The sequence below is a fragment of the Eubalaena glacialis genome, chromosome 7, assembly GCF_028564815.1.
Source record: "Eubalaena glacialis isolate mEubGla1 chromosome 7, mEubGla1.1.hap2.+ XY, whole genome shotgun sequence".
NCBI lineage: Eukaryota > Metazoa > Chordata > Mammalia > Artiodactyla > Balaenidae > Eubalaena > Eubalaena glacialis.
The window spans coordinates 59,692,310-59,707,961 of record NC_083722.1 but is presented as its reverse complement, the minus strand read 5'-3'; the positions used below and the strand labels follow the sequence as shown (position 1 = coordinate 59,707,961).

At 46.8% G+C, this 15,652-nt stretch overlaps 1 protein-coding gene across 6 annotated transcripts in view; it reads left to right on the top strand.

Moving 5' to 3' along the window:
* OSBPL10 (oxysterol binding protein like 10) overlaps positions 1-11,531 on the top strand; it is a 383,779-nt gene extending 372,248 nt beyond the window's left edge. For all 6 annotated transcript variants that reach the window (XM_061196454.1, XM_061196459.1, XM_061196460.1 and 3 more), the window contains 4 exons: positions 1,363-1,549; positions 4,194-4,376; positions 7,844-7,997; positions 10,338-11,531. In XM_061196454.1, the coding sequence (XP_061052437.1) occupies positions 1,363-1,549; positions 4,194-4,376; positions 7,844-7,997; positions 10,338-10,382 (569 nt within the window). In that variant the 3' untranslated portion in view covers positions 10,383-11,531. The remainder of the gene's footprint in view (positions 1-1,362; positions 1,550-4,193; positions 4,377-7,843; positions 7,998-10,337) is intronic.
* Positions 11,532-15,652: the final 4,121 nt, after the last annotated feature.

The window sequence follows — 15,652 nt, the reverse complement described above, 5'->3', positions numbered from 1 at the left end:
CCCGACCGGACAAGCCAGAGCAGGGGCTGGGTGTCAATGCACCAGCTGTACAGCAGCCCCGGGAGATGGCGCCTGTCGGGGTAGTTCACGGCAGCCTTTGAGAACTTGTTCAAAACTGTGGTTCCTTTCCCTAGAAAAAGAGACAAGCCCACGTCATTTTGCATTCTTTCAAGAGGATCAGATCTCTCCAAGACTAGTACTTGGCTCCCAGCCTGGAGAACCTCTGATCAAGGGGTGGGTGCCCCCCGGGTGGTGACAGCAGCTGTGCACTCTGCTTTGTAACTTCCTGAGAACCTTTGAGGTTGTCTCTGCTGCTCTCAGGATAAAGGCAGAACTCCTTAATAGGCTTTTTCGAAGTTTAAAGACAAGGCCTGGCCCCTGTAGACCTGGGCAGCCTCCGTACCTATACCCACCACTTCCCTTTCTTCCCTGGGGCCCTTTTGTCAGACCCCCGTGCTCACCCGGCTCCTTCCCACCACGGGGCCTTTGCACATGCCTCCCTCTGCTTCTACTTTCCCTCCCCTCTTCCTCAACTCAACTCTTACCCAGCTCGAGTGTCCCTTCCGCCTGGAAGCCTCCCCTCCCAGCTCAGCTCCTGCTGCTGGAGGCCCCGGGCACCTCCCCCTCCCACCCCATCACAGTCACAGTTTTGTGTTTGCGAGTGCTTCATTCACGCCCACCTTTCTCTTTGGCTCCTTGAGGGCAGAGAGCGGGTCTGTCTTGCTCACCATGTGTTCTCAGCGTCTCTCACGCAGTAGAGATGCAGCGAATAGATAAATGGCACGTGGGTGGCCGGCCTTTGCAGAGGTGGGAGGCATGACGTCTGCTGCAGGAGCGTGTTTGGTTTCTCATCTTTGCGTCTTCTGGTCCCCAGCGATGCCCAAAGCTTAGCTTCTCTGTGCACCGGGGCTGATCAAATCTCGGAGACATAGTTTTGGGTGAAGTAGAAAAGGATAGCTTTATTGCTTTGCCAGGCAAAGGGGGACACAGCGGGCTCCTGCCCTCGAAAACTGTGTGTCCCAATTGGGGAGGATTTGACGAGGAGTTTTATAGCAATGGTTCAAGGGTGGGGTTGCTGACAAGATTAGGGTGTGTGCAGGGTCTCAGGTGCTATTAGGTCTCCTCATCTTGAGGAGCTTCTCTGGTCCCTTTCGTCTTGCCTCCGGTGGCTTCTTGGCTGCTCCTTCCTTGATTAGCAACTGTTGCAGTCTGCCCTTTGGAACTCAGGGAAGGTCATGGAGGCTACAAGAAACGGGAGACAAAAAGGCCTCCGTGCCCGGGAGCCCCTCAGGGTCCTCCTGGGTTTCACCAGCTGCGCTTTCCTCGTGTGCGAGCCTAACCCTTCCCTACTGTCTTCCTCAGGTGTGCTGCGTCTCCTGGAGCATGGGGAGGATTATGTGTTCACCCTGCCCAGTGCCTACGCCCGGTCCATCCTCACCATCCCTTGGGTGGAGCTCGGAGGAAAAGTCAGCATCACCTGCGCCAAGACCGGGTACTCAGCGACAGTGATCTTCCACACAAAGCCTTTCTACGGGGGGAAGGTCCACAGGTAGGAGGGGCCAGGGAGACTCCGTCTCTTCCGATCACGATGCCCCAGGTTTCTTGTCTGCATCAGAAGACTGGGTTCCAGCCATGGGATGAGTTGAAAAATCAAGATCAAGTTAACAGATCTGTTTCAGATGACATGTCTCACTGGGCAGCGTCTTGAACCCTCCCCAGTCTGGTGATGTGTTGGCGGAACATGCCCCAGAGAACAAAGGGCTTCTGGCGTTATCGTAACCTCTCGCTTCCGAGGCCCGGGGCCTGACCTGCACTGATGCAGTTGTTCTGTGAGCTCCATACAACATCCCGAATCCTGCATCTATGAGAGCAGGACCGTTTCTCTCCTTTTGGAAGCTGGGAAGCAGGTCCTAAGAAACAGAAGGAGAGGCCCGCTGTTTGAGGGGAGCATCGCCTCGTTTTTATGGCTCTAATTATAAATTTCCCCCTTTGGGGCAGATCGCTGGATAATAAGCAATCCCCCATCTTTGACCTTTTTCTTGCAAAGCTTTTCTGGATGGTGTTCACGTGGGGTGTTGGAGTGTCCCCTGGAAAGTAGGCACCTTCAGTGGCCGTTTTGGAGCCAGACGTACCAGCCCCCAAGAGCTGATTATGCGCGTTTCTCCCCAGCTCCGCGGCCCCTCATGCCCCAGTGGTAGCTTGAGATTCGCTGTGGGTGGGGCAGCACAGAAACTGGCAAAAGCTGTAAACCAGGCGTCTTCCCTCCTGGCGAGCCCGTTGTTAAAGCGTTACCAGCACAGCACGGATACCCTTCCGCTGTGTGCCGCTGGGAGGATTCCTGGTGCCACCTGGGCTCCCGGCGGTGTTCAGGCTCAGGGAGAAAAACTCCAGACCTGGAATTTGAAAACACCAAATTCATCCCGAGCTTGGCCAGTAGAAAAAGAGGACCTGGGCTCCTCCACCTCCCGTTTCTGCCGTGTATTCTGCCTGCAGCAGGCTCCTGAGGAGAGGGAGGTGGGCTCTGCCTTCACCCAGAGCTGAAACCCGGAGCCCCCAGGTCGGGTGGGTGAGGCAAAGGGCCACACATCTCCACCAGGGGCCCTTGTGAAGCCAGGCTGGAGGGGTTTGACCTTGTTTAGTGATCGAAAAGTTCTCCCTAGACTCTTACACTCCTTTGGTGGTTGAAATGTACACTATTAGTTGCTATTTGAGGGAGGAGAAGGGTATATATATATATATATTTTTTTTTAATTTTATATGTATTTTTTATTGGAGTATAATTGCTTTACAATCTTGTGTTAGTTTCTGCTGTACAGTGAAGTGAATCAGCTATATGTATACATATATCCCCTTCCTCTTGGACCTCCCTCCCCCTTCCCCCCTCCCCCCTCCCACCCATCTAGGCCATCTCATAGCACCGCGCTGAGCTCCCTGTGCTATACAGCAGCTTCCCACTAACTGTCTGTTTTACACATGGTAGTGTATTTATGTCAAACCTAATCTCCCAATTCATCCCACCCTCCCCTTCGCCCCCCGCATCCCGTGTCCACACATCCGTTCCCTACATCTGCCTTTCTATTTCTGCCCTGCAAATAGGTTCATCTGTACCATTTTTCTAGATTCCACATATATGCGTTAATATACGATATTTGTTCTTCTCTTTCTGACTTACTTCACTCGGTATGACAGTCTCTAGGTCCATCCACGTCTCTACAAATGACCCAATTTCATTTCTTTTTATGGCTAATATTCCATTATATATATGTGCCACATCTTTATCCATTCATCTGTCGATGGACACTTAGGTTGCTTTCATGTCCTGGCTCTTGTAAATAGTGCTGCAGTGAACTTTGGGGTACATGTGTCTTTTTTAATTATGGTTTTCTCAGGGTATATGCCCAGTAGTGGGATGACTGGGTCATATGGTAGGTAGTTCTACTTTAAATGACACAATAGACCAGATAGACTTAATTGATATTCATATTTTGTTTTTACTGAGTTTTGTGATTTCCACCCCAATAATAACATCTTATAAAACCTTGGCGTTTTTATCCAAACTAAGAAATTGATGAAATTCAACTAAACAAATCACAGTATATGGTGTATACAATATAGTGTAAAACATGTATAATTTTCAACTGCCTAATTTATTGTCAAAAATCAATATTAATTGAAAAAAACTAAGAAATTGGGGGGATAAATTAGGACTTTGGGATGGACATATACACACTACTATATATAAAATAGGTAAACAACAAGGACCTACTGTATAGCACAGGGAACTATGTTCAATATCTTGTAATAACCTATAAGGGAAAAGAATCTGAAAAAGTATATATATGTATGTGTGTGTGTGTGTGTGTGTGTGTAACTGAATCACTTTGCTGTATACTTGAAACTAACACAACATTGTAAATTAACTATACTTCAATTGAAAAAAAACTAAGAAATTAACATTGCTGCATTCCTATGAACTAATCTACAGACTTTATTCAGATCCTACCTGTTTTCCCACTGATGCTTTCTTTTTTCTGCTCAAGGATATTAGATCACATTTTAAGAGCTAGTCTTTGAGCAAAAGAGCAAAAAGCAACCCCATAAAAAAAATCTCTACATGTGAGGATGCCTTTTGAAGTCGGTCTCTGTTCTAATAATCTTGCAAAGCGTGTTTATTCGATGCTTCATTAATGCAGGGTCACAGCAGAAGTGAAGCACAACCCAACCAACACCATTGTGTGCAAAGCCCACGGGGAGTGGAATGGGACCCTAGAGTTCACCTACAACAACGGGGAGACCAAGGTCATTGACACGACCATGCTGCCAGTGTACCCCAAGAAGATCCGACCCCTGGAGAAGCAGGGCCCCATGGAGTCCAGGTGGGGACCAGGCCATGTGCTCCTCTCCAAGCTTTGTCGTCCTCAGCACTTGACCCAAGGGGCAGAGAGGAAGCCCAATGCAAAGGGGCCAGGAATCGCATTCTAATCCCTTTGGAAACGTGAATTGTCCTCTGTGTGTCACTTCCAAGTAGATCCTTTGTTGTTTTCAGTTTAGTTGCTCTGCAGTCATGGGGTGGAGTGTGAAGACAGCCCGCCCAGACTTTAATGCCTGTCCTAAAAGAGGTTGTCAACTCTGTGGGTCTGTTGCTTAATTGCAAAGTTAAATACAGAGAGATGCTTAGTAATCAAAGAACTGTGCAGCAAAGCAATGAGATACTTTTGTTTTTCTTACCAGATTAGCAACATAATTCAAAAAACTTCAGTGCCGGCAAGGATGTGATAAAATTAACACTCTATGCCCTGTGTTTCCGGTAGGAAGGTGTGCAGGTTAACTGCCTGGATCAGTAGCTTTAAATTTGTGAGTTCACCTCTTGCAGTCCATTTCTGGGACTCTCATCTAAGGGAAAATTCTTCAATTCACAAAAGGTTTTAAATATGAAATTTGGGTATTTAAAAAAAAAAAACTAAAAGATAAACAAAAGGAAGAAAAAGAAACCATCTAACCGTGCAACGATTGGAAAACAGTTAAGTGAATTATGGAGAATTCACTCTAGCATATGAATATCCCACAAGCCACTTAAAGTGATGTTTATGCAGGTACAGAAGCAGAATCTTCTGGAAATAGGCCATTTTAATTTTTTAATCCAGGAGGTCAGCCAGCTACGGCCTATGGGCCAGATCCCATCTCTGGCTGATTTTTGTAAAATTTTACAGGAACACAGCTGTGTCCATTTGTTTGTATCTTGTTTGTGGCCGCCCTCTCCCTACAATAGCAGTGAAACAGTTGCGACTGAGACCAAATGGCCTGCAGAGCCTAAAACGTTTCCTCTCTGGCCCTTTACAGAGAACGTTTGCTGGCCCCTGCTCTTATCTAAAAGCATGCTGCTCTGTAGAAAGAGGATATAGGGTTGAAGTGAAATTACAGATGATTCTGTGAAAGGGTTTGCCATTACAAGAAGAGTTTGTAACGAAATTGGAAAGGTGCTTTTTATGTGGAAACAAAGCAGGGATACCAGTGTGTATAAATCATACATTATCACCGAGTTTAATAGAAAGAGGGCTGCAGTGTCCTGGAAACTTGGCTTTGTGGTAGGATTAGTCCACTCGTTCTTGTTGATCAGAGTGTAACCTTCTCTGTGTCCAAATGGAGGGCATGAACCCAGCCCTTTGGGCTGTGACAGGAAGGAATCCGTCCCCTGGCCTCTGACGACACCTCCCCAGAATCAGGAGCCCTGTGCTTGCTGTCACAGCACCGCTTGTTTCTGCTATGGCTGTTGAGAACAAAACTATGATTCCTTTGAGCTGTTCTTCCAAGACTATTGAGTAGATTAGCTCCTCCTCATCAAGCCTTGCTGGGAGTGGAATGGATGGAGGATGGAGTCTGGAACCAGAGAGAGGCGTATCGCCTCTTCTCATCTCGCATACGTGGACTTTACTGGAACCTGGACCTGGGCTGTTGACAAACCCAGCAGCCCACCTTGTTCTCCGAGGCGGGAATGGCCTTGAGGTGTAGCGCCTGCCACTCAGAGCACCTGAGCCCAGTCACCTGTGCCAGGCCTCACCTGAGGAGGCGAAGGAGGGCCCACCCAGTGGTCTCAGCCCCCACCAGCCCCTGTGGAGGGGAACCCCTGCCCCATTAAGGGGAGAGGGAAGCTTCTCTTACATTGGCCCACTACTGTCAGCGTGCTCGCGACGCTCAGAGCCCAGCCTGCGCAGGCATCCTGCTCGGGCTGGAGCCCTCCACGCGGCGATGCAGGCCACACGCGGCCTAGCCACCACCTGGCCCTTGGCCACCAGGACCTCCGCTTCTAGCAAAGGCTCCCCTGGGCTTCCTTTTTGCTTTTCTTGCCGACTTGCCCCCACCCTCTCCGCCCTGAAGGCTTTTCTGCCTTTCCCTTTGTCCTGAAGTTCAGAGCCTTCCGAAGCAGAGCCCCTCCAGGGGGCTCTTGGTTGGATCCTGTGGGTGTCTGGGCAGAGCCCTTGACCTGTGGGCCGGTTCTTTGCTCACCACCCCATCTGCAGTCCCTGGGGCTCTCTACCCTCTAAATTTGGGGCCACTGTTTTATGATGGGCCTTCTTAGGGGAGGTCCTGCCCTGAGAGCACCCCGACCCTGGATGTCCGGGCACCCAGTCCTTCCCTCAGCGCCAGGTGTGTGTTGAGGGTTTAGGTGATGGAAAAGACTGATTTGACCCGGCACCCAGCCCTCCCTGTCTCCTTCCCCACCTTCCTTTCCTGTTTTAGGCCATCTTTTCCCCTCTTAAGTCAGCTATCAGGGCGTGGTAGAGAGAGCAAGGGCTGTGAGGCCGGTAGGACCTGGCTTTCTCCCACCTTCCGGAGGTTTCTCCTGTGTAAGTTAGGAGCCAGGGTGCCACTGTACCCTCTGCATGGTGGGGTGCTGGGCGGCGGTGGGCAGGCTGGCCTTGCAGCCAGAGCCCGGGCCCCATCGGTTCCTGGGCTCGGGTCCCCCAGGAGGGCTGCTGTCCTGGATGCACTGGCCACTCCCCTGCGGGCTCCTGGCCCAGGATCTAACGGGGAGCGTCCGCTCGGCCCCAGCTGCAGAGGCATCATGTCCCCAAAGCCGGGGGTGGGGGTAGGGGCGCTGGTGCTCACTGCGGAGAAGTCCGCTGGTTCCCTTGTGCGGCATCCCGACTGGTCCTGATGTGCCGAAGTGAGGAAGTGTCCCCCTTCACCTCAGTGCTTGTCCTCCCCCCCCAGCACAGAGTGGGACTGGAGGGGGCACCCCGGCTTCCTGAGGAGGGAAGCTGCCGCCTTCTCCAGTGAACGAAGGAGTGAGTGAGTGAATGAATGAACGAATGTGTCTAACTTTGCGTGTAGACACGGGTAGGTGACGGATCCCCCAGTGTCTGTAACTCCTAATACGGGGCTCCCGGTGGGAGAGCAGCCCCTGTTCACATCCATCAGCTTGCTGACCTCGGGCAGGTCACTTCACTTTATGTGGATCTGTTTTTCTCCCCTTTACAATGGGGTGATAGTATCACATCTATATCCCTGGGGCGTTGTGATGATGAGATGAGTTAATCCATATGTAAAATGTTTAGGAATGTGGTGAATGCCCCGTGGCAGGGTCTGCTGTAGATTCTGTCTGTAGGAGCAGTTTGATTGCTCCAGTCATCCCTAGATTGGTCTAGACGCTCAGAGCCCGGGAGGGGAGAGGGGATTCAGATCTGGGTTCAGGTGGGGCTCTGGGCCTGTGGAGTGAGCTGCTCGCCCCCTCCTGCCCCACAGCCCAGCATCCTCGGCTCGGGCCCTTCCTCGCCCAGGACCGCAGCCTCAGGCTGCTGGCCCTGCCTGACTGTTTCCTGTCCCCAATGACCCCCCCCCCCAGGAACCTCTGGCGGGAGGTGACCCGATGCTTGCGGCTGGGGGACATCGACGCCGCCACCGAGCAAAAGCGGCGGCTGGAGGAGAAGCAGCGTGCAGAGGAGCGGAAGCGGGAGAACCTCCACACGCCCTGGCGGCCCAAGTATTTCATCCAGGAGGTGACCCTATGGGGCGTCCTGGGCGGGGAGGACGGGCTGTCCCCTATCGCGGCCGCCGGACAGGCAGGGAGGGCCTGGGAGGCCTGGGCATGGTGGCCGTGGCTCCAGCGGCGCCAGGCGGTCCCATGGGCGCCTGCTGCTCCCCAGGCTCTCCCATCAGGGGGCACACCCACCCGCGGGGAGGCACGGAGTGGGGCTGCGGCTCTGGCGGCGTCCTGCTTCACAAAGACCACAGTCCTGCTACTCTGCCTTCAGTAGCAAATTAGTCGGGAAGCCCCTCCCAGCCCAGCTCCACACCTGGGTGGGTTGGAACCTTCTCGATGACAGCACCCTTTCAGAGCTTTGCCTCCCAGGGGCCCAATGGAGGATGCACGTGCCGGGGAGGCCCGCGGGGGTCCGCGTCCCCGCGCTGCTGCTGGAAGTGGTGTTGGAAGGGGACCCCCCCCCCGACTGCCCACCCGCTGGGCAAGGCGCCCTGTGCCCAGTTGTTTGTGGCACAGCCGGGCAGCATTCTGAGAACAGAATTGGGAATGACAAAAGTGTAGGAGCCACAATTTTTAAGACAGGCTGGTCGGGAGCCTGGCAGCATCAATGAGAGAAACAGGCTGGTGAGGGCGGGGCAGACCCAGGGTCCGTATCTAAAAGGGTGGATGCCACTGACCTCCAGGCCGTCACAGGCTGATGGCCTGGTTCTTCAAGAGAAGCCAGAAATCAGAATTTTTATGAGATCTGATATTCACCTGGTGTCAAGGAATTTTTAAAAATTTAAACACTAAGGGCCAGTTGAAATCTGTCTGGGCTCTCCTTGCCTAGGCACTGCTGGTGTCTGTCTTCTGCTCCTTGGAAGGATGGCTCCGTGGAGCTGGAGGTCTGCGGGGAGAGTTAGTGACCTTGAGGTGGGCTTCTGGTCTGGAGCAGGAAGCAGCCACGTGTCTCCTAGAGGCGGGAACTAGGGCCATGGGCTGAGCACAGATGTCAAGGTCAGATGCTGGTTCAGACAGGAAGCCTGCTTGGGGAGACTCTGAGTGTATCCCTGTCTGGAGGCCTTGCCCAGGGGAGGTGACTCTGTATTAGGGTTCTCCAGAGAAACAGCACAGAACCAACAGAAGATAGAAATTTAAATAGATTTATTATGAGATTGTGGAGGCCGAAAAGCCATGGGATCTGTGGTTTGCAAGGTGGAACCACAGGAAAGCCAGTGGTATGATTCAGTCCAAAGGCCCGAGACCCAGGGGAGCCGATAGTGTGAATCCCAGCCGAGGGCAGAAGTCAGGATGAGGTGCCAACTCAACAGTGAGGCAGGAAAGAAAGGGCTGATTCCTGCTTCCTCCACCTTTTGTTCCATTCAGGCCCTGGGCAGATTGCATGACGCCCACCCTCATGGGGGTGGGATATCTACATTACTCCACCCACCAATTCAAATGCTACCCTCATCTGGAAACACCGCCCCCTCCCCTGTGCTCAGAAACAATGTTTAATCCGGGGCCAGGCAACACATAAAATTAACCATCACAGAATCCCCCAAGGATCCTTCTGCTGGATCTGGTCTCTCTGAGACAACTAGGTTGCCTGGCTTGTGTGGAAAGTTGCACATTAAAAAGTAAAATGACAACAACCAAAAAACATTGTTTTCCTCCCATAGGGTGTAAGAAAAGCCAGTCTGTTTATAACAGGAAGCTTGAGGATATTTAAAGAATACAAATCATCCCAGCACCAGCATGATTACCATTCAGTACATCCCTCTAGTCTAGCACCGGATTGCATACCATTTTGATTCTTGCCTTTTCCTCACTGGTATTTGACTGCTGTCCTCTCCTGTGTGTGCTAATGTCTTTTGACTGCTGCCTTGCGTGTGCCCGTTGTTGGGCACTCCCCTCCAGGCTGGTGGGTGGTAAAAATCACTGGTTTGGGCAGATTCCTCCTATTCAGGCCCTTGTCTTTTCTCTTCCCTGTCCGTTTGTCCAACTACCCTCTTTTTTCTCCTGTCCCCCTGTTTCAAAGGCCTTTTTTTTTTTTTTGGCCAACTAATCTTCTTGATGTAAACCAGCAAAGCCCTCCCCCTCGTTATTTTGGTCATTTTGTGGGGTTTGCTTCCAAAATGCCAGATATGAAGATCCCATGGGCTCTAAAAAGCAGCCGGGCTGAGGAGGGGTGGTGAGACCACCAGCATGGCTTGGCTGTGAGACATCAGGAGAGGCAGGCACACAGGTTGGTGGTCCTGAACAGATAGATGGTAACCAGTACTGTGTGTTACTAGTGCAGCAGGGGATACCCTTGCTTCTCCCCTTGCCTCGCCGACAGGTCTCCATGTAATGATGTGTGTCCTCCTCTCTCTTGCAGGGTGACGGCTGGGTATACTACAATCCGCTTTGGAAGGCACACTAATGGGTGGAGATGCAGAGCTTTCAGAAATGGTCCTGTTTTTGTAGGAATTAAAGTGGTACAGTATCAAGGTTCTGCTGGTATTCCCTGAGACCTCTTGATAGCATTCAAGACATGGTACCTGAGAGAGAAATTATGTACTGTGAAAAATGCACCCCCAGACTCTACTATGGGATTGAATTTATTCAAGAGCCATTTGGGGCATGCGTGTGCACACACGTGTGTGTGCAAGCTCTCGGCACACTGTATGTTCACACGCATGCGCTATGTCTGCTGGATATTATTACACATGTAAATAGTGCACTTACCAATATTGAAGTGGGTAATTATGAGCTCCTTTTTATCAATGAGGTTTGAAGTTTTCTACTTTTCACTTTGCCAAATACTTTTGCACTCACAAAGTATTCTCCAATTGACAACTCCTGTCCAAACAAAGGTGAACTGGCGTGGCCCTACTGCTGTCCGTCTGGTAGAAGGTGGCTGTCATTTCAGAATTATCGCTGTGCTTCCCACTCCCCTCCCAAGTCAACATTTGTTTGTCCATATGCAAGACAGATCAACTGCCATTTCCTGCTGGATGGGGAGCGGGCAGGAAACTGTTAAAGGTTTATGCCAGAGCCTTCTGGGATGGAGCACCCCTGGGAGAGCCTAGAGCCAGGCCTACCTTGGAATGTTCCTCGCATCTCCTTGCCCCAGAAGCTTTCTGGTAATTTCTCATGCTCAAAGCTCTAGTCATACAATTTTCAGAAGCTGCTTCTTTCATGGTAGAAAACAAGTCATATGGAGACTGCACTACTTTTATCTTGAAAAAAGGGCTTTAGAAATGAAATACACGCATGCATATACAAACATGCACCACCACAGCCTCAATCTTATATTTCGTTTGGGGAAAGAGAAGAGAATATCCTGTGGATTTTTTTTAAAGTGCACCTCTCGTTTGACCCGAGTTCTGCAAGGAAACCACTGTGATTAAGACATCCATAAAGCCTGCATAAGTGTTTCATGGTTTCAGTTCAGTTTCAGTCTTCAGCCTTTACAAATGAGGTCAAGACATGACCAGAATATAAAGCAAGGAGAAAATGAAGTATTTGATCTTTGCTCAATGCTTAATTTATTTTTTACTGTGCCACTCTAATGAGAATATTTATACAATCCAGTAGCATGAATGCTTCTCTGTAGTAATTCTAATTTTGTGCCTTTTGTCTGCTTTCTTAAGACCAATTGTTCACACTTTGTAGATATTAGACAAATATATTTCGATTAAATACTATACTTATCTGTGTGTCTGTATTTTATTTTTAGGGATTCCAAAGTTCTGTTGGAATTGGTGGCTCTGAATGAACTCAAATTTTATTGATTAGTGTTAATTTGATGTGAACAGCAATCATATTTTCATCAAAACATCATGTATGGATATTTTGTGACAAGGTCATAAGGTCACATATAGTGAATAGTCTTGTTTTGAGAGAAGTGACTTACCAGGCAAAACCATAATGTAGGCTTGTTCCAGTCCGTCGTCTTAAAACATCCGGGAGAGTAAAGTGTTTGGAACCATTTTATTTCTGAGAGGGAAAGTGGAATAGATGCTATTTTGAGAAGAAAATCCTCAGTGAGAAGACGGAAAAGTAATCACTGTGGTGTTTTTAAATTTTCCAGTCTTATACCAGAGTATAAACCATCTGGGTAGTAAAAAATGAAGGGTCACTTTTTTTTTTTGGAGGGAGGGTTCATTTTGCCTTTTTAAAAATTGTGAAATACCATATAAAAAAGATGTACATGAAACATAATACTGTTCCAAGAATAATTATAAACACCCATGTACCCACTGCTTAGGGAAAGAAACCTGCTTGTTCATACCTTAAAAGCCACCTTTGTGCCCCGACAAAATTGTGCTCCTACAAAATTCCCCTCCTGGACCCCAGAGGTAACACTGTCTTGACTCCTGGAGTAATCATCCTCTTGGCTTTATTTTTTTTTTAATTTTTTAATTTTATTTATTTTTTTACATAGCAGGTTCTTATTAGTTATCCATTTTATACATATTAGTGTATATATGTCAATCCCAATCTCCCAATTCACCACACCACCCCCCCGCCAGTTTCCCCCCTTGGTGTCCATACGTTTGTTCTCTACATCTGTGTCTCTATTTCTGCCCTGCAAACTGGTTCAACTGTACCATTTTTCTAGGTTCCACATATATGCGTTAATATATGATACTTGTTTTTCTCTTTCTGACTTACTTCAGTCTGTATGACAGTCTCTAGGTCCATCCACGTCTCTACAAATGACCCAATTTCATTCCTTTTTATGGCTGAGTAATATTCCATTGTATATTTGTACCACATCTTCTTTATTCATTCATCTGTCGATGGGCATTTAGGTTGCTTCCATGACCTGGCTATTGTAAATAGTGCTGCAATGAACATTGGGGTACATGTGTCTTTTTGAATTATGGTTTTCTCTGGGTATACGCCCAGTAGCGGGATTGCTGGGTCGTATGGTAGTTCTATTTTTAGTTTTTAAGGAACCTCCGTACTGTTCTCCACAGTGGCTGTATCAATTTACATTCCCACCAACAGTGCAAGAGGGTTCCTTTTTCTCCACACCCTCTCCAGGATTTGTTGTTCGTAGATTTTCTGATGATACCCATTCTAACTGGTGTGAGGTGATACCTCATTGTACTTTTGATTTGCATTTCTCTAATAATTAGTGATGTTGACCAGCTTTACATGTGCTTCTTGGCCATCTGTATGTCTTCTTTGGAGAAATGTCTATTTAGGTCTTCTGCCCATTTTTGGATTGGGTTGTTTGTTTTTTAAATATTGAGCTGCATGAGCTGTTTATACATTTTGGAGATTAATCCATTGTCCGTTGATTTGTTTGCAAATATTTTTTCCCATTCTGAGGGTTGTCTTTTCGTCTTGTTTGTAGTTTCCTTTGCTTTGCAAAAGCTTTTAAGTTTCATTAGGTCCCATTTGTTTATTTTTGTTTTTATTTCCATTACTCTAGGAGGTGGATCAAAAAAGATCTTGCAAAAAAAAAAAAAAAAAGATCTTGCTGTGATTTATGTCAAAGAGTGTTCTTCCTATGTTTTCCTCTAAGAGGAATATATATATATATATATATATATATATATATACACACACACACACACACACACACACACACACACACACGCACATACAGACACACCACATTTTGTTTACCTGTCGATGAACATTTGGGTTGTTTCCATCTTTTGGCTATTGTGCATAATGCTGCAATGCGCATGGGAGTGCAAGTATCTCTGAGTCCCTGCTTTTAATTCTTTCAGGGGTGTGTGTGTGTGTGTGTGTGTGTGTGTGTGTATAGTGTTATATCATATGAAAATTCCACATTTAATTTTTTGAGGACCTGCCATACTGTTTTCTACAGTGAGTACACCATTTGGCAATCCCACCAGCAATGCACAAGGGTTTGATTTCCTCCATATCCTCCCCAACACTTGTTATTTTCTCTTTTTTGTTTTTTTTACAACAATCATCCTAATGGGTGTGAAAAGCTATCTCACTGTGGCTTTAATTTGCATTCCTCTAATGATTAGTGATATGTTTATTGGCCATTTGTATATCTTCTTTGGAGAAATGTCTATTCAAGTCCTTTGCACATTTTCTAATTGGGTTGCTTTATGTGTTGAGTTGTAGGAGTTCCATATATATATATGATTTGCAGATTATTTTCTCCCGTTCTGTGGGTTGCTTTTTCACTGTTGATAGTGTCCTTTGATATACAAAAGTATTTAACTTTGATGAAGTCCATTTTTTTAAATAGCTTATGCTTTTGTTGTCATATCCAAGAAATTATTGCCAAATCTAATTTCATGAGCTTTCCCCCTATGTTTTCTTCGAAGAGTTTCAGTTTTAGCTCTGATGTTTAGGTTTTTGATCCAGTTTAAGTGAATTTTTGTATATGGTGTTAGGTAAGTGTCCAACTTTATTGCTTTGCATATCGATATACTGTTTTCCTAGGACCATTTGTTGAAAAGACTCTTTTCCCCATTGTCTTATCAAAAACCATTTGACAATTCCTGGACTCCCTAGTCTATTCCATTGGTCTATGTGTGATTTTATGCCAGTACCACAGTTTTGATTACTTTTGCAGTAAGTTTTGAAATCAGGAAGTGTGAGACTTTGTCTGTTTTCTCTACTTTATTTACCTTTATGCTAATCTTCTGTTATTTCCTTCCTTCTGTTAGCTGTGGGTTTAGTTTTGTTTAGCTCATTTGTTTCTTAAGGTTCAAAGGTTGTTGATTTGTGAGCTTTGCAAATGTAAGTAATTATAGCTATATATTTCCCCTTAACACTGCTTTTTGCAGCATCCCGTACATTTTGGTGTGTGTTTTTATTTTCATTTGTCTTTAGATAAGTTCTAATTTCTCTTGTGATCTCTTCTTTGATCCATTGGTTAAGAGTATGTTGTTTAATTTCCACATATCAGTGAATTTCTCAGCTTTCCTTCCACTATTGATTTCTAATTTAGTCGCACTGTGATTGGAAAAAATACTTTGTATGATTTCAGTCTTAAAATTTACTGTTCTGTGGGCTAACATAGGGTCTGTCCTGGAGAATGTCCCATGCACGCTTGAGAAAAATGTGTATTCTTCTGCTGTTTGGTGGAGTGATCTGTGTGGGTATGTTAAGTCCAGTTGGCCTACAGTGATGTTCAAGTCTTCTATTTCCTTATTGATCCTGTCTTGTTGTTTTTATCTATTGATAGTGGGGTATTGAAATCTCCTACTATTATTGTAGAGCTATTTCCCCTTCAATTCTGTAAATGTTTGCTTCATACATTTTGGAGCTTTGATGTTTGGTGGATGTATGGTTATAATAGTTATATCTTCTTAGTGAATTGACTCTTTTATCAATATATACTGTCCCTGTGTCTTGTAAGTTTTTGACTTAAAGTTTAGTTTGCCTGATATTAATCTAACCACCCTTGCTCTCCTTGGTCACTCTTTGCATGAAATATTTTCCCCATCCTTTGACTTTGAATGTACACCGTGTTCTTAGATCTAAAGTGAGTCTCTTATAGAGCGCATACAGTTGGACCTTGTTTTAAAATCCATTCTGCCAGTTTATGTCTTTTGATTGGAGAATTTAATGTATTTACATTTAAAGTAATTACTGATAAGGACTTACTTTTGCCATTTTATTTGTTTTCTGTGTGTCTTATAGCTTTATTGTCCTGCATTTTCTTCATTATAGTCTTCCTTTGAATTTAGTTGATTTTTTTCT